The sequence below is a fragment of the Delphinapterus leucas genome, chromosome 2 (assembly GCF_059928025.1).
Source record: "Delphinapterus leucas isolate spDelLeu-1000000601 "Yukka" chromosome 2, BTC_Dleu_Yukka2, whole genome shotgun sequence".
NCBI classification, from domain to species: domain Eukaryota; kingdom Metazoa; phylum Chordata; class Mammalia; order Artiodactyla; family Monodontidae; genus Delphinapterus; species Delphinapterus leucas.
The window spans coordinates 71,597,849-71,621,373 of record NC_143130.1 but is presented as its reverse complement, the minus strand read 5'-3'; the positions used below and the strand labels follow the sequence as shown (position 1 = coordinate 71,621,373).

At 48.7% G+C, this 23,525-nt stretch overlaps 2 protein-coding genes across 9 annotated transcripts in view; one reads left to right on the top strand and one right to left on the bottom strand.

Moving 5' to 3' along the window:
- MAP2K1 (mitogen-activated protein kinase kinase 1) overlaps positions 1-17,363 on the top strand; it is a 79,368-nt gene extending 62,005 nt beyond the window's left edge. Inside the window, exons 6-11 of one of the 3 annotated variants that reach the window (XM_022579840.2) lie at positions 8,282-8,406; positions 11,052-11,253; positions 12,443-12,507; positions 15,168-15,229; positions 15,633-15,678; positions 16,332-17,363. In XM_022579840.2, the coding sequence (XP_022435548.1) occupies positions 8,282-8,406; positions 11,052-11,253; positions 12,443-12,507; positions 15,168-15,229; positions 15,633-15,678; positions 16,332-16,445 (614 nt within the window). In that variant the 3' untranslated portion in view covers positions 16,446-17,363. The remainder of the gene's footprint in view (positions 1-8,281; positions 8,407-11,051; positions 11,254-12,442; positions 12,508-15,167; positions 15,230-15,632; positions 15,679-16,331) is intronic. The other 2 variants (XM_089907086.1, XM_089907085.1) reach the window with 2 other exon arrangements.
- On the bottom strand, positions 77-23,485 carry SNAPC5 (small nuclear RNA activating complex polypeptide 5). Of its 6 annotated transcripts, none has more exons than XR_016392070.1 (5): positions 22,292-23,485; positions 20,896-20,985; positions 7,268-7,314; positions 6,300-6,462; positions 4,278-4,386 (listed from the first exon to the last, which is right to left on the bottom strand). XR_016392070.1 is itself a non-coding variant. In XM_089907087.1 (4 exons), the coding sequence occupies exons 1-4, from the start codon at positions 22,379-22,381 to the stop codon at positions 4,284-4,286; spliced, it is 330 nt and encodes a 109-aa protein (XP_089763213.1). In that variant the 5' UTR covers positions 22,382-23,485; the 3' UTR covers positions 77-4,283. The 6 variants fall into 6 exon arrangements, 3 of the variants coding, with proteins under 3 accessions (XP_089763213.1, XP_022435549.1, XP_022435551.1); XR_016392072.1 differs by lacking the exon at positions 6,300-6,462 and adding an exon at positions 19,986-20,128 and having other exon boundaries at positions 4,359-4,386; XR_016392071.1 differs by lacking the exon at positions 4,278-4,386 and adding an exon at positions 19,986-20,128 and having other exon boundaries at positions 6,399-6,462.
- Between the last annotated feature and the right edge of the window lie 40 nt (positions 23,486-23,525).

Genomic DNA, 23,525 nt, shown 5'->3' with positions numbered 1-23,525 from the left:
AGTATGGGTTCATTAGAAATGAGAGATCAGGGAATCCAGGATCCATAAACTCTTGCCTTTACTGCCCCCTTTTCTCTTTTCTTTTTCTTTTTTTTTTGCGGTACGCGGGCCTCTCACCGCTGCAGCCCCTCCCGTTGCAGAGCACAGGCCCAGCGGCCACGGCTCACGGGTCCAGCCGCTCCGCGGCACGTGGGATCCTCCCGGACCGGGGCACGAACCTGTGTCCCCTGCATCGGCAGGCGGACTCCCAACCACTGCGCCACCAGGGAAGCCCCCCTTTTCTTTTTCTCTCTCCCTTCTCTCCCTCTCCCTTTATTGTAACCCCTATACCTTTTGCTGTAGCTGTTGTTACTACCTGATTTCAAATTTGTGCTGATGAAAACCAAATCCTGAACTCTTGCAACATCATCTCTTGTTTAATGGTCAGCATTTGTGTGTCTTTTGGGTCAGGGATGAGCACTGCATTTGCAGACAGGGGTGCACAAAGGTAGAAAATGAAAGCATTTCAAAACTAATGAATCAGGGACTTCCCTGGTGGCACAGTGGTTAAGAATCTGCCTGCCAATGCAGGGGACACGGGTTCGATCCCTGGTCCGGGAAGATCCCACATGTCTCGGAGCAGCTAAGCCTGTGCACCACCACTACTGAGCCTGTGCTCTAGAGCCCGTGAGCCACAACTACTGAGCCCACATGCCACAACTACTGAAGCCTGTGCACCCTAGAGCCCACGCACCGCAACAAGAGAAGCCACTGCAATGAGAAGCCCGTGCACCGCAACACAGACTAGCCCCCACTCGCCACAACTAGAGAAAGCCCACACGCAGCAACAAAGACCCAACGCAGCCAAAAATAAAAAATTAAAAAGAAAGAACAAAAAAAAACCTACTGAATCTTGGGAGGGAAGCAGAAATTGAAATGCAGTTGCTGGACGTGGTTGCAAAACTCTTGAAAGTGGAGAGATAAAAGTAGCTGCTTGTTAGGACCTGGCACACGTGCTCCGAAGGCTCACTGTTTGAACTCACTTGTTAATCGGGAGGTGGGAAACAGCCTCTAGTTCCTGCTGTCAGCACGTCTCTTGCAGTTAAACTTGTCAAGGAGGAGGATAATGAGCTGGAGCTGAGAAGGAAGCGCTTTGCTCACTAAACTGGAGCTCAGAATTATTTTCTCTCACAACCAGATTTTAAGGATTTCAGCCTACCCCAAGTCAGCTCCTATTCCCAGATAAAGCTTGTTTCATTGGTAATGTGAGTGACCCCCCCCCGCCTGCTTCCCAACCACAACTTTTTAAAAAATTGAGATACAGTTGACATATAACATTGTATTAGTTTCAGATATAGAACCTAATGGTTTGATATACATGTATATTGTGAAGTGATTGGCCACAAGAAGTCTAGTTAACATCCATCGCCTTACATAGTTACAGTTTTTTTCTTGTGATGAGAACCTTTAAGATCTACTCTCTTAGCAACTTTCAAATACACAATACAGTATTGTTAACTGTAGTCACCATGCCGTGCGTTGCGTCTCTAGGACTTATTCATCTTATAACTGGAGGTTTGTGCCTTTTGACCGCCTTCACCCACAACTTAGTAATGGCTTTTCGGAAACTTTGGAGTACCACCCACTGTGGTTTGCCATTTGCTCTGTTGTTGAGACCCGGATTAGCTAGCCTCTGGATAAACAATCTATGGCTTCTACTCTGGCCTCTGCCATTACCTTACTTTGTAACTTTGACAGATAACTCCCAGACTCTGGGCCTCGGTGTTTCTCGTCTGTGCACAGGGGTTAATAATGCTTACTTCACACCATTGTTGTGAGGATTAAAGAAGACACTATATTTAAAAGGCCTGGCATAGTAGGTGCTCAATGAACCAGAGCTGTTGTGACGTGTTCCGAGGTTGGCTGGCTTCTAATTGGTTGAGTTCTGTCTCCCCTGGTGGTGACAGCCTGGACAGGGACAGGGACCTGTCCTTCTTACTCATAGCTCAGTGCAGGTACTTTATTAGTGTTTATAGAATAAACAAGTGACCCCCCTGAATTCATTAATCCAAAGAGGAGTAGAAAATGCTTAGAAGTCGGGGCTTCCCTGGTGGCTCAGTGGTTAAGAATCCGCCTGCCAGTGCAGAGGACACGGGTTCGAGCCCTGGTCCGGGAAGATCCCACATGCCACGGAGCAACTAAGCCCGTGTACCACTACTGAGCCTGCGCTCTAGAGCCCGTGAGCCACAACTACTGAAGCCCACGCGCCTAGAGCCCGTGCTCCGCAACAAGAGAAGCCACCGCAATGAGAAGCCCGTGCACCGCGACGAAGAGCAGTCCCCGCTCGCCCCAACTAGAGAAAGCCCACGCGCAGCAACAAAGACCCAACGCAGCCAAAAATAAATAAATTAATTTAAAAAAGAAAGAAAATGCTCAGACGTCAAGTTAATATCATGTGCTCATGGGGGAAATATCAGGAGGCTTTGAATAGTGGTTATTTCTGGTGTAGAAAATATCAAAGAAAATACTTTCTTCCACTTAGTTTTTTCATAACACCTCCTTAATCATTTTTGGAGAAGGAGGGTTTATCCATCTTCATTGCTGCAGAGCCGGGGCAGGATCTGGGTCTCAGACCTTAGCATCTTGCAGGTTTCCTAGGGAAGCTTGTCGGCCTGGGAGCTGAGAGAGTGGTAGATGCTTGCTGCGGAATACAGAGTGTCCCACCACACGCTGGGGCTCCTCCCAGCCTCACTCTCCTAGTATTGGAGGGTCAGAAAGAGAACCCAAGGCCTGAAGAGGCCTCAGGGAGTAGAGAGGGCTTGCGCCTGTGATGTGAACAATGTTTGAGGTTGCTGCTAGGGAAGATGTGGCAGGAAAAGCCCGATTAAACCTCCCAGGGCTCCAAAGCATGGCAGTATTCCATGCTGGGAAGGGCACTCAAAAGAACCAGGCGCCTGGATGTAGAGGTGAACGGGTGGGTGGGAAAGGAGGAGGTTTTAGGGGTGGGGACCAGCACAGAGAGGCAGGCGAGCCCCAGCCTGGGGAAGGTGGACACGGAGACGTGCTGCAGCAAGAAGTTGCAGAAGTGAGCAGGACAGCGGGCTTGGAAGGGCAAGCCGAGGGGCCTGGACCGTACTGCGAGGCAGGCTGTGTGCGGGGGGCTGTCCCACGGGAGGAGTGCCGGTCACTGTGCAAGACAGGCTGGGGGAGGAGTTGCTGGGCACGGGAACAGAGGAAGGAGAGGCGGTGACTGTGGGAAGCATATGCAGGAGGCTGACAGTTGGAGGAAACAATCTCTCTGGCCTTATCTGATCTCTTTTCTGCCCATAGAGAAGAGCCCGACTTGGCTGGGGCTGCCGGGAAGGAGCATGTCCTGGCCTGGCTGCTCTGGACACACGCTCTGGAGTGGAGTGGAGTGCCCAGGTCTCCAAGCAACTTCTTGTCAGGCCTTCAGGGTCACCAGGAGGGGCCCTGTGTGTGCATCTGCCTTCCAGGATGGATGTGGTCCAAGCAGGGAGACCCCCCCTGAGGGTTTCCCTCTGCTCCACTCTGGCCCCCACCCGCATGGATCTCTGCAGCCTCTCAGGCAGCGAAGTTCCCTGGGGCAGGTGGCGGAAGCAGGAGCCATAGCCAAGGAGGGAGGAAAGTGGCGTTATATAAGTCTGCAAAAAGGAGGCTGGCTTGCCATGTGACTAGAAATCAGATACAAGGACAGTCACAGAGGCAGTGCAGCCGCTCCGGAGCAGCAGTTGTGGCCTGGAGAGTGGTGTTTCAGCAGCAGGGGGGAGTGAGGGAGTGGGTGTCTGGTGCTGTGAACTGCCTGTCTTAGAGGGCAACCCATGAAAGAATCATTTTTTGTGATCCTGTAACGTGTGTGCTATTTAAATGCCCACAGTTCATTCGATTGATCCTGGTCTCCATCTGGTGAGGTTGCGAGAGCTGGGATTGTTACCACTGCTTTACTGATACACAGACCACAGACTACAGAAGTGAAGGGACTTGCTGAAGGCTGGACGTAGAGCAGGCGGCAGGGCCAGGATTTGAATACAGGTCCCCTGTCTCTGTAGCCAGTGCCACTCTTTTGCTTTATAACAAGGCCTAGCAGGTCATTTCTAAACCGGCCATGGGAACGTTGGAAGGTGAGGGAGCTCAGGGCTTCGTGGTCCAGTTGCAGGAAGGAAAGGCTGGGACGTTCTTCGGTGGAGGGAGGGACTCATGTTGGGGCGCCTCCCTGTGCCCAGCTCTCCCGGCTCCGGCCTGTTACTCAGCCTCACTTCGCACACACTGAACACCGGCCTCCAGGGTCAGGCATTTGTCCTCTGTTGGAGAAGGGTCTTGGTGCTGTGGAGACGAGGACCAAGGGCTCCTCGGCGGGAAGTGTTTGTCGGGGCCGGTCCTAACCCCAGGCTTGGGAAGAAACAAATGAAAAGTTGGTTCCTGAGCCCCTGAAGTTTATAACCTCCCCGTGTGTTTGAAATAATTCTCCAGGAGGCCGAACGGTTCACCACGTGACTTCCCCCAGGTGAGTGTTCCAGGGCCGTCCCTGCACACAGGCCTTCCCTCATCTCCCTGTCGCGGCAGCAGCCCCCCCCTCACTGTCTGGGCTCTTACCAGGTTTTGTTACTATTTTCTTCATGGACTTGAGACCACCTGATGCTGCACATTGGTTTGTTGGTTTGCTTAGTCTGTCTCCTCACACTAAAGTGTAAGCTTTGTGACAGTGGGAACTGGGTTAGTTTGCTGGCTGTTGTGTCCCAGGTACGTGTGTGGTGCCGGCATGTGGCAGGAGCTCAGTGGACAGGGGAATGAGTGATGTGGCAGCAGGGAGGGTGGGGAGAGGACAGGTCCAGGCATCACAAGGTCTGAGTTCTGGTTCCTGCTCTATCCAATTTTTGCTGTGTGACCTCAGTCAACTTCCTGGATCCCTTTGGGCTGTAGGCTTTTCGTCTCCACCATGAAGGGGAGGAACCAGATGCCCTGTAAGGCTGTTTCTGACACCTGTGTTCTGAGAGTCTCTACATGAGAGACACGGGAGGTTGCCAAGGGGTTTGGAAAGATCTCGCATCCTGCGCTGTCGTGTCTTGTGACACGTTGAGGGCTGGGTCTTAGAAGACAGCACCCGTGGTGCTGAGTGTGTGCATGTGTACATGGTGAGTTTATCTCCATTCACTCACAGGCATTTTGGAGCACCTCCTATGTACCAGGTATTGTCCTAGCTCTGCAGTTACAGGGGCGAGGCAGATAGCCAACATCCCTGCCCTGGTGGAGCCTGTGGTGGGTGGAGAGAGGCTAGAGCTGGCTGGGGGCTGTGGTTAGGACCTGACCCAGGCTGGGGTTGATGAGGGGAGGTAGGCAGGTGAAGGACTTACTGGGATATGAGAGGGTGATTATTTTTTTTTTTTTCAGTTTACGCTTGGAAAGATACTTAAATGGATCTGTTAGAATCTGTTTAAGGATAAATAAACACATTCATATGAGTATTGAAGGGGAAAATAATAAAATGTTAATAGTGGCTCTGGTACGTTGGAATTATGGGGGTTTCATTTTTTTCCTCTGGTTCTCCAGATGTCCTATATAGTGTCTGTATTACTTCCGTCAGATTCCCTGGCAGGGTTTACGATTTTGCTCCTGGGTTTGGCCTGCTCTTGAGCCGGCCTCATTGTTTGCTTTGCTGATGTCTGTCCACAGAGCCCTGGGGACCTTTACCAAGTCTCAGTAAGTGAGAATTCTTGGCTCTGCTCTGCCTGCTTCATGGGGCAGTTGTTTGAATCAGAGGAGATGGTAGAAGAAAAACATTTGGAAATTCACCTCTTGGCAAAGGGAAGAGCCAGTGGACTAATATTGGTGATGGGAGCCAGGGCGGGCCGCGGGGATGGTCCGAGTGCAGGGAAGGGGAATGGGGCTGGTGCTGGGGGCAGTGCCTTCACCCTGAGGAGCAGCTTTCAGGCCTCCCTAGTTCTCTGGCCTTGGTAGCAAGAGACTCTCCCTGACTAACAGGTAGATGCAGTTGAGCAGGCTGTTAGGGATGTGACTTCAGTGAAAGAGAATCAAGAGCTGGCTCCCAGCCCCTGGCACACACATTTATAAAACCCACATGCTCTGTGCATGAGGTCAATAATAGGAGTTCCGCCACCGCAGCAACACACAGCTCTACCCACCACCAGCCCCTCCCATCAGGAGGCTTGCACAGGCCTCTTGGATAGCCTCATCCACCAAAGGGCATACAGAAGGGGCAAGAAGGTCTACAATCCTGCAGCCTGTGGAATGAAAACCACATTCACAGAAAGATAAACAAAAAGAAAATGCGGAGGAGTATGTACCTGATGAAGTCACAAGATGGAACCCCAGAGGGACAACTGAATGAAGTGGAGATAGGCAACCTTCCAAGAAAGAATTCAGAATAATGATGGTGAAGATGATCCGGGACCTCGGAAAGAAATGGAGGCGGGGATCCAGAAGATGCAAGAAATGATTGGCGAGGACCTGGGGGAATTAAAGAACAAACAGACAGAGATGAACAATGCAGTGACTGGAATGAAAAATACACTGGAGGGAATCAATAGCAGAATAACTGAGTCAGAAAAATGGATGGGTGACCTGGAAGACAGAATGGTGGAATTCACTGCCATGGAACAGAATAAAGAAAAAGGAAAGGAGAGAAGTGAAGACAGCCTAAGAGACATCTGGGACAACATTAAGCGCACCAACACTTGCATTATAGGGGTCCCAGAAGGAGAAGAGAGAGAGAGGGGACCCGAGAAAATATTTGAAGAGAGTATAGTTGAAAATTTCCCTCACATGGGAAAGGAAATAGCCACCCAAGTCCAGGAAGTGCAGAGAGTCCCAGGCAGGATAATCCCAAGGAGAAACACACGGAGACACATAGTAATCAAACGGACAAAAATTTAAGACAAAGAGATTATTGAAAGCAGCGAGGGAAAAGCGACAAATGGCATACAAGGGAACTCACATAAGGTTAACAGCTGATTTCTCAGCAGAAACTCTACAAGCCAGAAGGGAGTGGCACGATATATTTAAATTGAAGAAAGGGAAAAACCTACAGCCAGGGTTACTCTACCCAGCAAGGATCTCATTCAGGTTCGACAGAAAAATCAAAAGCTTTACAGACAAGCAAAAGCTAAGAGAATTCAGCACCACCAAATCATCTCTACAGCAAATGCTAAAGGAACTTCTCTACGTGGGAAACACAAGAGAATAAAAGGACCTGCAAAAACAAACTCAAAACAATTAAGAAAGTGGTAACATGAACATACATAATGATAATTACCTTAAATGTGAGTGGATTAAACGCTCCAACGCAGAGACACAGGCTCGCTGAATGGAAACAAAAAAAAAGACCCATATATATGCTGTCTACAAGAGACCCACTTCAGACCTCGGGACACATACAGACTGAAAGTGAGGGGATGGAAGAAGATATTCCATGCAAATGGAAATCAAAAGAAAGCTAGAGTAGCAATACTCATATCAGATAAAATAGAATCTAAAATAAAGAATGTTACAAGAGACAAGGAAGAACACTACATAATGATCAAGGGATCAATCCAAGAAGAAGACATAACAATTATAACTATATATGCACCCAACATAGGAGCACCTCAATACATAAGGCAACTACTAACAGCTATAAAAGAGGAAATCAACAGTAACACAATAATAGTGGGGGACTTTAACACCTCACTTACACAAATGGACAGACCATCCAGACAGAAAATTAATAAGGAAACACAAGCTTTAAATGACACAATTGACCAGATAGATTTAAGTGCTATTTATAGGACATTCTGCAAAAAAATAAAAAAATAATAGGAGTTCCTGCCTCCATCCCATCCTCCTTTAGTCTTTGGTCTGTAGCCTCAGCAAGCATCCAGGTCTTATTATGTCTTCCTACCTTATGATCCAGCGGCAGACATTGTGTCTTGCCAACAGGGGCAGTTGAAACAACAGAGCTTGAAATCTTGATTATTCATGGTAACTGACTCCTTCCTATGGGTCATCTGGCCCAGTCTGGATTCTCAAAGAGTGTAAAACACTGGCTTTTTGTCCCGCTTCTACAGCAGCTTGTCATTCCTCTGCTGACAGCCCTTCCTCGAACCCTGAACGAAGGGCAATAAGGGGCCTTGGTGTCCAGTGCTCCTAAGCCAAGGGCTGGCTCTGTGATGGGGGCTGGGGTGTGTCGTGGCATTCGTGGTCAGGGCTGGTCTGTCTGGGGAGTGCTGACCTTCCCCTTCCCAACCTACCTGTGTCTATTCTCTACTTTTCTGTTTTCTTTTCCCTACAGATGTCAAGCCTTCCAACATCCTAGTGAACTCCCGTGGGGAGATCAAGCTCTGTGACTTTGGGGTCAGCGGGCAGCTCATCGACTCCATGGCCAACTCCTTTGTGGGCACAAGGTCCTACATGTCGGTATGAGCACCTCGTTCCATTTTTCCAGCTTCTTATCTGATCAGGAATAGAAGCCAAGTGGGTGCCTTCCCCTACGGAGCCAGACCCTTGTGCTTGGGTGATGGGGGTGGGTGAGAAAGAACGAGGGATGAGGCATTGTGGTCCCCTCCCAGAGGAGAACAAAGTCTGATGGGGAGATGGTCTTGGCCTTTCACAGGCCTTGGAGCATGGTTGGGGCCCTGGGGCCCTGATTCAGTGGAAGAGATAGTAGGATCACAGCTTCAGCTCTCACTGGCACTTGGATGTTTCCCAGAGCTTGGCTTCCATCCTGAAGACATTGAGCTCCAGCTACCCTCAGGACCTCTGCCTGATCGTCTTCAGACCCTCAGACTGACATGCCCAGACATGCCCCCACCCCACATTGCCCCACCATTTCCATTAGCAGTAAATGGCATCACTGTTTCCTTAGTTTTTCAAGGTAGAAACCTGAGCATCAGCCTTTAACCTCTCTTCCCAGCTCCCCATCCTTTTAGCATCTAGCAACCCCCAACTCCTGTGAGTCTATTCAGAATTGTCTCCCCAGTCCAGCCTCTTCTCTCCCTCCTCACTGCATGTCTCCCAGTTACCTGCCCATCTCTCACCACAGCACACCTACCTGGTGTTTCCTGCTTCCAGCCCTGCTGGCTTCCACCACGCCCGGGGTGACATTGGCATGTTCTCTTGCTTCCCCCATACAACCAGCTCCCTGGGGGGCAGGGATAGGGCCGGAGGTGTCTCTGTTGTCCCAAGGGTCTGGTTTGGCTCCTGGCACGCTGTAGATGTTCAGGGAATTCTTGGCAAGTGAGTGAATGTTTGGTTGACTGAATGGGTGAGTAAATGGCTAACATGCTCGTCAGTACGATTCAGAAAGGGGAACTGTGGCTCTGGGTGAGTGCTGGCCAGGGCAGAGTAGAGGAGCTTTAGTTGGAGTGAGTGGGAGGCCTTCGCGGAGGTGGAAGGAGGGGCCGGCACGGGGGCTCAGGGCATCTTAGCGCGTTGTGTTTTCTGTACACTCTTCAAGGACTTTCACATCCTGGAGTGGTGATCCTCTTTGATCTATATGGTTGTCCCATGAAGTAAAGATTAGTGTACCCATTTTAGAGACAAGGAAATGTAGACTCAGGGAGGTGAAGTGACCTGCCCACTTCACCTTGCAGAGCCGGCGTTGAAAGCCAGGCTTCCTTGCCGGTCAGTCCCCCTTTGCACTGCAGGCTCTCACTTGCCTCTTAGGTAAGATTTGGCAGCTGCTCCTGGCCGCCCTGTGTGGAAGGTCCTGCTCACACCCTCATTCCTTCTTGTCTGTCCCCTGCCCACACTGGCTCCAGCCACTGGTAACATGACTTACCTGGCGCTGACCCGCATCGCCACCCCCTCCATTCCAGTGGCTAAAGGCATGAAGCCCATCAGCTCTTCAGCTTCTTCCCTAAATGTCTAAAAACGGAGCAGCTAGCACCCTGGGCTACTCAGCTGCCAACTATCAAGTTCAAAATCGATGAACAGGCCCTGGAACTTATATTGATCCAGGGTTTAGTGGTTTGGGTTTTTGTGGTTACATGGTCAGTTCCAAAATAGTTCAGTGTTGGGGTTAGTGAAAAATCCTATGGGTGAAATGAATTTGATGTCTAAATAAGTGCACGACGGTCAGAATAAAGATTTTTTTTTTTGGTAGGGTTCTTGAAATACATGTACTATTTCAATTAATGCTCAGTAAAAATAATTTTTGTATAGCACTATATATAATATTTATATTTATATATTATATATATAAGAAATATTTCTTTCTCTTTGACTATTCTCACCAATAACAACTCATATTTGCATAACATTTTGCAACATCTAACATACATTTTCATTTGATTTGACCTTTCCAGTGCCCTAGTTAGTAGAGCAGGTATTTTGTTATGTTGTTAGTCCCATTTCATTAGCCCCAGGAAACTGAGGCTCAGGATCACCTAGCTTGTAAGCCCCAGACTTGGGACTTGAACCCAGATCCTTTGCCTTTTCTACTCTTCGATGTTGCCCAAGAACAGTGAGTTAGTGGCAAAGCTGGTCTTAGAACTCAGCTTTCCTTACTCTCAAGGCCAGTGTTCTTTCTACCCACTGATACCTCATTCATGACCCATGTTCCAGAAGCTTCATGTTTTTGGACTCAGGACTCAAGATGAGCCTCTCATGCTGGGCTTTGGATAAGCTGTCCTGCACATGCAGGACAGTGACGAGGATGAGCAAAGCTGGAGCCACAGCTGAAGCTTAGCCAGGGCCCAGCTGGGTAGGATGCTGTTAGTTCAGGGCAGGTTATAGGGGAGACAGGAGTTAGGGGTCAGACCCACGGGAGCCAGGTAGGATTTGGTAGATACAGTATTTGGGGGCAGGTGGGAAGCCAAATTAAAGAGGTTAGTGGAGGTCCTGAAACAGGATGTGAGCTCTGGAGAGGAAGGGGCAGAAGAAGATAAAATGCATCAGTGGACCCAGGGCTGGGACCAAGCAGGGCAGCCCTGCACTCTCTTGCAGTGCAAGCAAGCCTCAAAGGGGCAGGAAGCCCCAGGTATTCATGAGGACTCGCCCATCCCTCTTCTGCGTGGGCCAAGCTAGCTCACAGGTGATAAATGTGTCTGTCTCTCCTGCAGCCAGAAAGACTCCAGGGGACTCATTACTCGGTGCAGTCGGACATCTGGAGCATGGGGCTCTCTCTGGTTGAGATGGCGGTCGGGAGGTATCCCATCCCTCCTCCAGATGCCAAGGAGCTGGAGCTGGTGTTTGGGTGCCAGGTGGAGGGAGATGCGGCTGAGACACCGCCCCGGCCAAGGACTCCCGGAAGGCCCCTCAGCTGTGAGTGGCCTGGTGTGGCCCCAGCTTGGCCTGTGGGTGGTCTTTTGCTGTCAGGGGTTTCTGGAGGTCTGATCCTCTGTCTCTGGACCCAGGCTGGGGCACGGGTCTCCAGGTGTAGGAAATTATTATTACCAACAACTTCCTACCATTTGTTGAGTGCCCACTGTGTTCCTGGTACTGCGCCTAGTATGTTTTAGGTATTGTCTAATTTTAAAAATCATGACTTTGTTTGAGGTAGATTTTTTTAAAAGTTGAGATAAAATTAACGTAACATAAAACGCACATTTTAAAATGTACAGTTCATTGGTTTTTAGTATATTCCTCCATGCTGTACCATCATCACCACTGTGTAATTCAGAACATTTGCATCACCCCAGAAAGAAACCATCTCCATTAGCAATCACTCCCAGCTGCCCCACCCAGACCCCCGGGCAATCACCAGTCTACTTTCTATCTCCGTAGATTTGCCTGGCGTTGTCTAATTTTAATAGCACTACTCTAATTTCCATTTTAGATGGGAGGAAACTGACACACAGAGTGCTTGACTCGCCACATGCGTTGATTTGTTAAGTGGCCCAGTCTGACTCTGAGGTGGTAAGCACTGTGTAGCGCTGCCTGCCTTTCTGAACTGGGAAGGAAACCTGGTGTTGGAAGGGGCTGGCCCAGCTATCATCTCCTGAGGTAGCTCCTGCTAGGACGTTCCTGTCTGACCAGGGAGGCCTGGTCTCTACCTCCATGAGGCCCACACGGGAGAGGGCATGTAGGAAAGGAAAAACAGGAGGGCCAAGAGGAAGAGACCCAAGTTCAGGGAAAATGAAAACTAAATAACTCTAAAGGATTTAGTTATTATCTCATTTGCTCCTCTTTGAGTGTAAGGAAGGGGAGAAAGGCGGACATAATTTTTACCCATCTCTACAAAACTCAAAACGAGGCTCAGTGGTCAGCTGATTTACCTAAGGTCACAAATCTTGGATGCGGCAGAGCCCAGACTCCAACCCTGGTCAGCTGACTCCGTGGCTTTGGCTGGTCCCCTCTGTGTTCAGGCCTTATCTGTGGCTCTTCTGTCTCTCTTTATCGTCCACGACTCTGTTCTAGTCACTAGGGTCCATGCCCACCCCTAGCCTCATATTGGCAAATAACCTTCTGTTTCTGAGAAGTGTTTTCTTTTCTCTTTTTATAAAATCTGTAGCTTATGGAATGGACAGCCGACCTCCCATGGCAATTTTTGAGTTGTTGGATTACATAGTCAATGAGGTAAGGTACTGCATGGCTTTTGGAATTTATTTGCTCCTCTTAAGAAAAAAACTCACAGTTGATTTGTCTGGGAAACCTCTGAACTGTTCCCACAGTGTGGGCTGCCTGGGCTTCAAGATTTGTGTGTCCTGGTTTGTGCATCATGATCCTGGAATTGAGTGGCTGGTTTAGAGGCTGTAGAAGTCCCTTCCCCAGGAACATCTTCATGCAGCTCTGAGTCCCTCCTCCTCTCTCAGATTCAGGAGCCTCCCCCTGCCCATTTACATTCTCATCCTTCATTCACCAGGCATTTCCTTTTTTTCACCTAGCATTTCTTGTGCACTTACTATGTGCTAAGCACTGTGGGGTGGCGGTAGGAGTGAGATGGGGATCCACAAATGGAAAAGCAGTCTCAGGTCTTCAAGACTGTTAGATTGTGTAGGGGAGGCAAGGTAAATGCATGTGTAACTGCAATATATGGTTTTCTCCATATAAAGCAATGAACATAAAAAGTGACAGTGCAGAAAGAGATATGGAAAATATCCACTACTAGTTGTGTGAAAAAAGCAGATTATAAAATAGTATGTATACCATGATTGGTTCTTTAAAGAAATCTATGTACGCATGTATGTGCACATAAAGCCTGGAAAGTAACATGATATAGTGATTGTCTTGAAGTGATGGAATAACAGGTGATTCAATTGCTGTTGGCTAACTTTAATACAAAGAAGATATATTATTTGTGAAATATATATACCAGTATGTTTAAATGTAAACAGGATCAAGGAAGGGACTGACAAGTATTCATCAGTTTGGGTGTGGGGGAGTGGGAAGCTAGGGACTAGCACCATGGCTGCTCAGAGGAGGGTGGGGCAGGGCTGGAGGAGCCTGAGGGCAGGACAGGATTTCAGATGATTAAGGAAGGCCAGCGCTCTCGGTCCGGAGCAGCACGGGTAGAGGAAGAGAATGGTCTAGCTCTGACCTGTTTGGGAGGCAGCTGGAGGCCTCCCACTCGGCTGAAGTGCATGGTAAAGGGCATCACCCCATTTTCTTCTCCCTTGAGACTAGTGGAGTTTCATGCTTTCTTACTGCTCTCTAAAACCAGACCCCCAAAGGCTCAGATAGGTCCCCTTGTTCATTACAAACTCAGCGGGGAAAATCCTGGCTCACCCCAGCAGTTAAAAAATCACTGTCACTGGTTCACAGTCTACTGGAGAGCTTAGTTCAGCTCTCTTTACTGCCTGGCTGCACAGCTTTATGCTAAGCACTGTGGGACACAGGAAGTTCGGGATCTGATCCAGGCTGCTTAAGGACTCAAGGAAGGCAGAATGTGTTGCATTTGTGCTCGGAAAGCCACCCTCTCCTGCTGGGACCTAAACTGGGTCGTGCTGGGTGGGAGCCACATTAAGGGAAGGGATGGCTGAGGTCAAATCGTTGCCAGTCACCTAGTGTGCACCGATTTCTTAGATATTTTCACATTCATTTTCCTACTGAGTGCTCCAAGCACTGCTCAGGTGGGCCAGGTTGGTTTTGTTATCCTTTTCATACAGCTAAGGAAACAGGCTCCAAGATGAAAAGCAGCTCAGGCCCGTCCCCCCTAGCGCTCTTCCTTCCTTCCCACCTTCTCCTCTTAGCCCTCATCCTACCTCCCAGGAGGCTGGGCTGCACGGTGGTGACAGGTGGCCTGCACCTCACACTCTGCTGGCACACAGCCCCTCCCTTGCCTGGCCTCTCCCTTGAATAGTCCCTTCGTCCCCCCTCAGCACCGTGGGCCCCAAAAGCTGGGCTTTAGGCCATGACCTGGGATCAGGCTTATTCACCTGCTGTTCTGATAAGGCGTTCAGGGGAAGAGGACTAGGCTGGACTCCTCTGGTAACGTTAGTGTTTGATTTTTAGTCTCCAATCACCTGTTGACTTGGGTTACACATCAGAGCAGTGTCTGGGAGTCAGCTCACAAGGAAGCTGCACAGAACCCCAGTACGGGTCACAAGAAGGGTGGGGGTGCTGTGTGGTGCACGAGCAGGGTGCCCCAGGGCCTTGCCCTGTGTGATCTCCACCATACACCCTGGGAAGACGAGGGCTACTGCCAGTGTGCTTGCTCTGATACCTGCAAACACCCTCATTCCTGCAGTGAGTGTGTAGGTAACATTCTTCCAGACCCAGCTCTCTGCCGGTTAATGTTTTTTTAACCTTTGTGTGCTCCTTCAGAGCTCAGGACGGGTAAACATTTTATTATTTAGCCAGCCTTACAGGTGCTGTCCGGGCTGGGCTATGCCTAGTGGTTTGCACACCCCCTAGCTGCTGTTCCTGGTAATTGATGGTTCTGTTTCCCTGCCACACTCCAAGATGTACAGTGGTAGAGCCTCCGAGCTAAAAAGGGCCCCAGGGATTGTTAAGCCCAACCTCCTCGTTTCACAGAAGGGTCATCTGAGGCTCAGAGAGGAACAGTGATTTATTCAGTCACTAGACAAGTGAGTGCTCAGAGCACTGACCTGGCCCCAGTTCTGACTGGTTTGAGACTGATGGTTCCAACAGGGTGACCCGGTAGCAGCCATTGGCCTCTCACCCGTGCCTTTCCTTGACTGGATAAGGGCAGCACTGCCCAGAGGTGGGAGTGGGGAAGGGAGAGGTGGGTGGAGCAGGACACCGGGCATTTCTTATGTCTTCACATGTACTCGCAGCCTCCTCCAAAATTGCCCAGTGGAGTATTCAGTCTGGAATTTCAAGATTTTGTGAATAAATGGTAAGTCACCTCCTGTTCTCTGAAAGTACTTTGGTTTTGTCAGGCTCCCCATCCATCTTGGAGAGCACAGCTTTGCCTTTCACCCTTTAGCTGCTGCCCTTCATCCAGAGTGCTAGGACTTCGGTGACCTATCTGACTGTAGCAGTGGGCAAAAGAGCTGCTGCGCTCAGCGCTTACTGTAAAGGGACTGGCATATTGCCTTTCGGCCTTAGTTTAATTCAACAAGCGTTTATTAACCTGCTGTGGGTGTGACGCTCTGCTAAGAACAGGAAGGTGGGTAAGGCTTAGGCACTCTTCCTCAGAGCCTATGGGGTGTGGGGAGGACGGGTATGCATGCACATGTAAGTAATCTGAATTAGAACCAGTGCCAAGCAAGAGCTCTCACACTCTTTCTTCCTTTAAGCTTAATAAAAAACCCTGCAGAGAGAGCAGATTTGAAGCAACTCATGGTAAGTCATTTATTTCAGATTCTTACACTGCCACCTGCTCACTCCTTTGTTCTCCTCTGTCAGTCATCTATCCAGTACTTCCAGAGCCCATACCCTGCTCTGCCTTGACCACTGTAGTCCAGCTGATCAGGGGCCTGCAGGATACCCAACATATCTCCCCTGTCCTCCTATCAGTTTAATGGAAAAGCCGGGATGACCCTGCAGCCAGAGGGAGTCCAGGGAAAAGGGCCAGCCCACCCCTGCAATGGGACAGGGCCTTTTTGTAGTACTATCTTAGATTCAGTCCCCTCACCAAGTAACTTTGTCTCCTACATGGTGGTGGTGGTGGTAGGAGGAGGAGTGGGATACTGAATGTCTGAACTCACGTGCCATGTAGAGCCTGGTCAGCGTAACATGCGCTTTCAAGTTCATCAGTTCCTTTGCTCCTTTTAACAACGCTGCGAGGCACTGCAGGCAGAGCTGCTGTCTCCATTTCAGAGAGAGCGGGCTTGGGGAAGGGGTAAGACCAGCAGAGCCAGGGGGTTGGGCCTGCAACTGGCCAAGGGCAGGCTCCCAGAGCACCTTCCAAATGTAGCACAACCTCCAGACCCAGGATTCTTGAATTTTCCTCCTTGGTTTTTAAATACACTTTCTGTCCATCTCCTCACACACAGGTTCATGCTTTTATCAAGAGATCTGATGCTGAGGAAGTGGATTTTGCAGGTTGGCTCTGCTCCACCATCGGCCTTAACCAGCCCAGCACACCCACCCACGTGGCTGGCATCTAAGCATTGGGGAAGAGCCGAGTCCCCTGCCCAGCAGCATGCCATGTTGCTTCTGGGCCTCCTTCCCATGCCTGTCTCTGTTCAGATGTGCATTTTACCTATGACAAAGGATGAAGAACACAGCATGTGCCAAAATTCTACTCGTGTCATTTTCAATATTTTCATCTTCATTCTTATTACTATCGTTATTCCCGAGTGGACTGGCTTTGTGCTTGGGGCTATTTTTGTGTATGCTGATGATCAAAACGTGCAATGTTGAACTACAGTGAAACTTTGGTGACTGTGGGTCGTCCTTCTTACTGAAAACTGCACTGCTCTCCCACACCGTGACTGGCTGGCTGCCTGTGTTTTCGGGATTCTTTGACACTTGGTGGTACTTCATTCTTGCCAGGCTTACCTTCTTTCCAATTGAGTAGGAAGGGGCCTTGTAAGATCCTTCACAGGCAGTGCATGTGAAGCATGCTTTGCTGCTATGAGAATGAGCATCAGAGAGAGTATATCATGTTATTTCATTATGTTTTTGCTTTTGGTGTAGAATTCAGCAGTTTCCATCAAAATCTAGCCAGAGCCCTTCACTGCCATGATAGCTGGGGCTTCACCAGTCTGTCTACTGTGATGATCTGTAGACTTCTGGTTGTATTTCTGTATTTATTTTTAAATATACCCTGTGGGATATTTAGTGCTATGTCTCTCTAAGTTTGGATTACTGTTTCTAAAATGGTGGAGTTACTCTGAATGTTACAAATGGATCAAGGCATTAACATGTATGAGATTTATCTTTCCCCAAATCCAAGTACTGATGCTATTGTAAACAACAGTGTGTATAGTGCCTAAAAACTGTATGGAAATCCTTTTACCATTTTAATCCAGACGTTTAACAAATCTAATCTCTTATTCTAATAAATATACTGTCAATTCAAAGGGTGAAAGGTATTTCTGCTTTTGTGGAGGGATTTTCAATATCTGTAGTGCATAAGAAATCAAGGCATTTAGCAGGCACACATTACTGAGAGGGAAAAGGCAAAGACAGGAAGGAGGCTGGAAGGCGGAAATACCACACTGAGGACAAGTTCAGTGCTTTGGACTAATGCGGCTTCCTGTAATTCTAATCTTTGGACTTTGTCCAGTTCTTCTCAGCAAGCACCCTTATCTTTCAACCACTTTTCCTGTGGACCTGTGAAAAGATGCCACTGATTCCTTCCGTCTTTTTATACAAGGGAAAAACAGTAGGTGGGGGTAGGACTGGGGGGGCGGCCGGTGCCTGACTGGCACTGGAGCCTCCACCCGGGACTGTGCCGTGCTGCTATGCTCCACTGAGCAATGGCTTCCCTTCTCTCTCCAGTTACACCTGAGACACTTTCCTGGAGAGGAAACAAGTGCCTGACCCTGGGTTTGTCCTGACTGTGGGGCGGCAGTGAAGCCACAGAAAATGAAGCTGTGTCCCAATTGGCTACCCTTCTTTCTTTGAACAGTAACTTCTGAGATTTAGGTTATATGTGAGGCTGCCTTCCCTCATTTTCTTCGAGAGCAGGTGACAGAAAACCAAAATAAATATATATTTAACAATAAAAGGCCTGAGTAGGTAGTTCCACTCTACATCTACCAGAGCCTGAGATACAACCAGGATTTTAAAAACTGGTCAGTGCTATATATACACAGCTGCCTCAGCCAGTCATTTATTTTTTCTCACTGCGAGGCTAACATCCTTTCTAGGTCAACAGCCTAACTTACATGTTTTCAATACACAAACATTCAGACGAGGTTTAAGACCCACACCCTACTCACACCCAGGGTCTTTTCCTAACAGAGAGGATGTCACCACCACTGAGAATGTCTCAAAGTGTGCCAACTAATGAATGGGGTAACCTGGTGTCTAAAACCTGGATCTGAACACTTCCAAGGTCAATTTCTTTTGAGGGGTGTTTTAAATCCTCTATTCACATCCAAAGGTATTTCATTTTGAGAGTCAAAAAGATTTCTTCCTCGTACTTTTCACCAAGAATGATCTAATTCTCAAGAACGATGTTCCCTACATCACTCTTGCTGTGTTTTTTGAGTTCCTCAGGCCAAATTCCTTACTCAAACTTCCTTACTGAGATGCCAATGATAGATTTTTTTTTCCCCAGCCGCCGCAAGGCTTGCAGGATCTTAGTTCCCCCACCAGGGATTGAACCCGGGCCCTCGGCAGTGAAAGCGCAGAGTCCTAACCACTGGACCACCAGGAAATTGCCAATAGTTGGATTTTTAAAGGATGCCTTGTGAGTGTCTCACAAGGACCTGTGAAACTGCTAGAGCAGATACGAGTACTCTCATTTTATAGATGGGAAAGTGAGCTGCAAAGGTGAAAAGCAAGCAACCAGTTGGTGGTCAAGCTAGAATTCATACCCAACTTTTCTAGCTCTTAAAAACCCATGATCCCAGGTCATGGCCTAAGTTAGACCCCAAAATGTGTACCTTGATGCTTTTTGTTGCAAAATAATTTTCACACTGTGTTTTCCAAGAAACATGCTCATTTAAACTTCTGGCTACTTCCTGTAAGAGTAGCTCAAAATAACTTTAATGAAATATTAACAAATATGTCTGTGCTCTCTTCTGGAACAGTTTTGTAAGGAGCTGTGCTTGAGGAGGTTGTTTGTGTTTTGTTTGGCTTTTCTGGGCAGGGCCAATTACTTTCATAAAATTAAGCAACTACTTGTCTGTACATTCAGTGGAAAAGGGACAGTATGCAGAAATGAGTCTCAACTTCAAATACGAAGTTTAACAACTCTTACTCTGTAACTATCATCTCTTTATTACAAAATCCAACCTCCAAGCCTAGTGATCCTTCAATGGCCCATTTCCTAAGTCCAGAAATGGGTTTTCAACCATCCTACTATATTGTTCGCCCCAGAGGAACTGACCCTTTTCTGTCTGGAAAGCAGCAAGCTGCATGACGACTATTTATCTTTATTTCTAAGCACATTTTACCATAGTGATGTCTCAACCTAGATGTGATAACAGCCATACAAAGCATGTTAGTAGGCAGTTTTACGATGTCACTGAGAGGTGGCAACAGCTTGTGCTCTCAAGTGGCCCTCTGTCCTCCTCTTTGTCATCTTTCTCTCCCACACTGTGGCCTTGCTCTCCTCACAAGGGTTCAATGGCATGCAAACAGTGTTTATAATTGGTTTTCTTAAAAGAGGCCTTGTTGATTGTAAAGGCTGGCTTGTAGTTAAACTCTGCCCTTTTTTGCAAATGCCAGACCTTCTCAATAGCATTTCAGAGGAAGTTTTTGGTTTTGGACACAATTACTGAATCTGACCAGAATATAAACACAGCACCACCCATATTGCTCAATATTGAAACACTGCATCTCAGCTTTTCTGTATGTCACTAATTTTGGTTAAAGCACTCTGAAACTTGAGTTATTGATGGAACCATTTCTACAACTATACATCCTCCTAAAGTTCTTGCTTCCTTTTAAAGGAGGCTACGGGGCCCATGGCAAGAATTCTTTGAAGAGAGAAATTTCCTGCGGCTTAGAACTTAACTCCTGTGACTAACCCTGGCTCTTCTCCCCTTCAGGAATCTGATTCTTCCTCCTCCTCTTCCTCCTCCTCCTCCTCTTCTGGCACATGGCTCCTTGTGCTCAACTCCAGTGCGGTCTGGTTGATTGATGCTTCATTGTCTACATGCACCAACATCTGCTTTAGTCAAGGACACATTATGGATTAGTAAGAACACCACTGGCCTCAAAACAAATTAATGTTTTCAAATAAAATCTCAATTGCATATTCATCCGCAATATTTATCACTAAGAACTGTAGCCAGTTTCCTGTTTCTCCAAATTCTACCCTGACCCCCCAACCCCCTTTGCCAAAATGGGAGCAGAGTAAATGCCCTAGATTTGATAGAATATTACCTGATATACAAACATGGTTTTTACATAAGAATTATGCTGGCTTAGATGTGCTGCTTTCCAATAGTTTTACATGCTTAACACACATCTGGGAGAACTGTTCAAATATGGTATATTTAGAAGATGATTTTCCTGAGGGCATTTGGTGAGAGAAGGATATGATGAGGACAAGAACTCATTTTTTAGCACTAGGCTTTGTAGCTGAAGCTACACTCTATTTTTAAATACCAAGCTTGCTTATTCACAGAACAGCAAGAGTTTTGACATCTTCCTGCAAAGATCTTCACACTCTCCCCGGTTCACTGGAGTGACTAGAGAAAGTGGATGAATAGGAAGGTAGAGGCAATATAAAAGTACAGTCAACCACAGTGTAGCTAGCTGGTAGATGTTCCCTGTTTAAAACAGTAATACAGACAATCCAGTTTATTAAACTGGAAAGTTCTTAACACCACTTCCCAGAGTCCTTTGGGCTTGATAATGTAATTTACAATTTTTGATGGCTAAGCAGCGTAAGAGCAGAATGGACTCCCCAGGCCCACACTTGATTAAGCTTACATCATGTGACTGTTCAGGCGCAGGTTGAGAAGACAGCATCTCCTCTTCTCTCCCAGAACTAATCATTGACTGGAGGGCCAGTTCTTCAACCTGGAAAAGAAGAGTCAAGGACACTTTCCTTACTGTGTCATTGGGCTACTGATGTAGGTGAGATGTACTGAGCACGCTGTAAGCTGTGGGCATCATGAGAGGAAGTGAAAACAGTGTAAGCTCTGTGAAGCTCCAGAGGGAAGGGTGGGCTCCTCGAGCTTCCCCCACCTCTTAAGGAAACAGCACAGAAAGCTTCCAGCCCCTTTCTCCTAGGGTGAACAGGTGGTCCAGCTGAGCCGAGGCTTCCACTCCCCCAGACCTAGCAGCCCAGGGGAGAAAACACAAGCATGCGCTAAATAAAGCCAGGTGTCTTCCGATTCCACACACCCGAAGCTTGTCTACCCCGTAATGAGAAATCGAAGGCAGGAAGACTGGAAAATGGGAGCGTTCCCCGGAGCACAAAGGAATCTAGGCTCTGGCCGCGGCCATCGTCAGCACGCTCACGTTAGGCACTGGTACAGGCACTGCGGTGATGTCAGAACATAAAGAAGTGCAGGCCATTACATGTACCCTAAGGGAAAGCGCACTGTTTTCATAGGTCGCAGGTGGACAATACTTCTCAGTTTACAAACAGCCTTCATAACCCTCATCTCACTTGGATTTAGAGAGCCTGGAAGTGCCGAACAGGAATTAGCAGGAGCGTCTCACTGAGGCTGAAGGGGGTGACTTCGGCAGAGGCCTGGGAACTGCCGCTGATGGGTGTCAATCTCAACTCCTCGTCAAGGCCATGGAGTCGGTAACAGCTCCGGGGATAAGGGCTACCGGGAACTACTTTGTGGCTGGTCTCTTCTCGCAGGGCCTCACCGTTTCCCTTCGCAGAGTGGGCGCATCCGCCAGCCGGTCGGCTTTGCGAGACTAGAGCTGTATCGAGCGACCATACTAGGTAGTAAAGAGAATAGGGGCTCGGGAGGGGAGGCCGATGGGGGGCAGGGGCAGCCTAGGCGAGCCTGCGGGAGGTCTCCCTTCCTCAGCGCGTGGTGCGGCCGCCCGCGTTTCTGGGGCTGCAGGGGTCCGGTGTGGGGGTGGGGGAGGGTGTACTAGCCAAACTGATGGCTGAGTCTCAGCCCAGACCTGCGTGATCAAGATTCTTAGAGGGGTGGACCCACAATCTCAAATCCAGCCCCCCAGACGCCGGTAAGCCACCAGGTCCAGCTGCGAAGGCCGGGTGAGTAAGGGCTAACCGGCGGCAGCAAGCGGGCGCCGCAGACGCCTAGGCTCCGCAGACGCCTAGGCTCCGCGGAGAGCCGGGCGGCCCGGGGCGCCGAGGCGACGGAAGGGAGGAGCGGAGTGGGGGGCGCAGGGTCACCTTGAGCCGGTTCAGCTGGTCGTGCAGGGCCGCTTTCAACCGGAGCAGCGTCTCCTCCTCCTTGCGCAGCTCCTGAAGCCGGCTCAACATCGCGCGTCTTTGCGCTGTCGGCCGGCCGGGCACTCGCAGATGACGCCACCTCCGCGCCGCGCTACCGGAAACGGAAGAGCGGGTCGGGCGGGGCTGGCGGCACTTAGGGGCGGGGCGGCCGCTTCCTCCTGGTGGCTGGGGTCGCCGCTCCTCCGCGGACGAGCTCGGCCCACGGACGAAGTGGGGTTTTAAACCAAAAACCTAGACTCCAGTGATGAGGATTCTTAAGGCAAAATGCGTTGGAGCTGTAAAGGACCTAGAGATAAAAATGGTCAGATAGCATGTGTCAGGTGCTTCAGTTGAACAGCACTGTTAGCACCCTTCCACTGGTGCTGCGTCAGGCGGCTGCTTTCGCTCCCGCAAACCTGCAGACGCGTTTGAAGGCAGGGACTATTGCCAGCGTATAGTGCATGGTATAGGAGCCCTGTGTTGAAGGTCCAGGCAGGCGAGGATTCCCAGTCACGTGAAAGGGGTTTCACAGGAGGCCTGCGCAAATTAAAGCGCGGAAGACAGAGCGGTGTTTTAACAAATTGGACGGTGTCTTTTCATGCTAAGGAACTGAGATTTCTTGATCTATGAATACAAGGATAGACTGCCAGCGGGAACAAAGCCAGATGCAAAACAAGACCCTGCCTGACATGACAAAGTAGGGAAAGACGAACGTTTGGGTACATTCTCTGCACTAGCATGCTCGGTCAACACATTCATGCCTACTGAAAACACACAAGTGGTTGTGAAAAAAGCTCCTAGCACTTTTCATACCAACGGTCCAAATATCAAAAAGGTGGCAAGCATTCCCTCCATCAACTGTATTCTAACACCAGGTTATAACACCTCTGAAGGAAACGTCAGTTTCTTACTGCTATACTTTCAAAAATGTATTCATTCTGCCCTCTTGTGGTTACTGAAAATACCGACATTTTCCAAGGTGTTTTTTTTATGGGAGAGGGGAGCTAAAGAGTTTCTGTGTATTTCTGGGATAAGTCTTTTAAACATCTGTTTCTCAAAACATTGTTACTTACAAAGTGGATTTTTTATCTGGATTTATGGAATATCCCACTTCTCATTCAACTTCGTGGATTTTATACTAAATCCAAGGCTCCATTTTATACCAGACTTAAAAGACTTGAATTATAGACTAAAA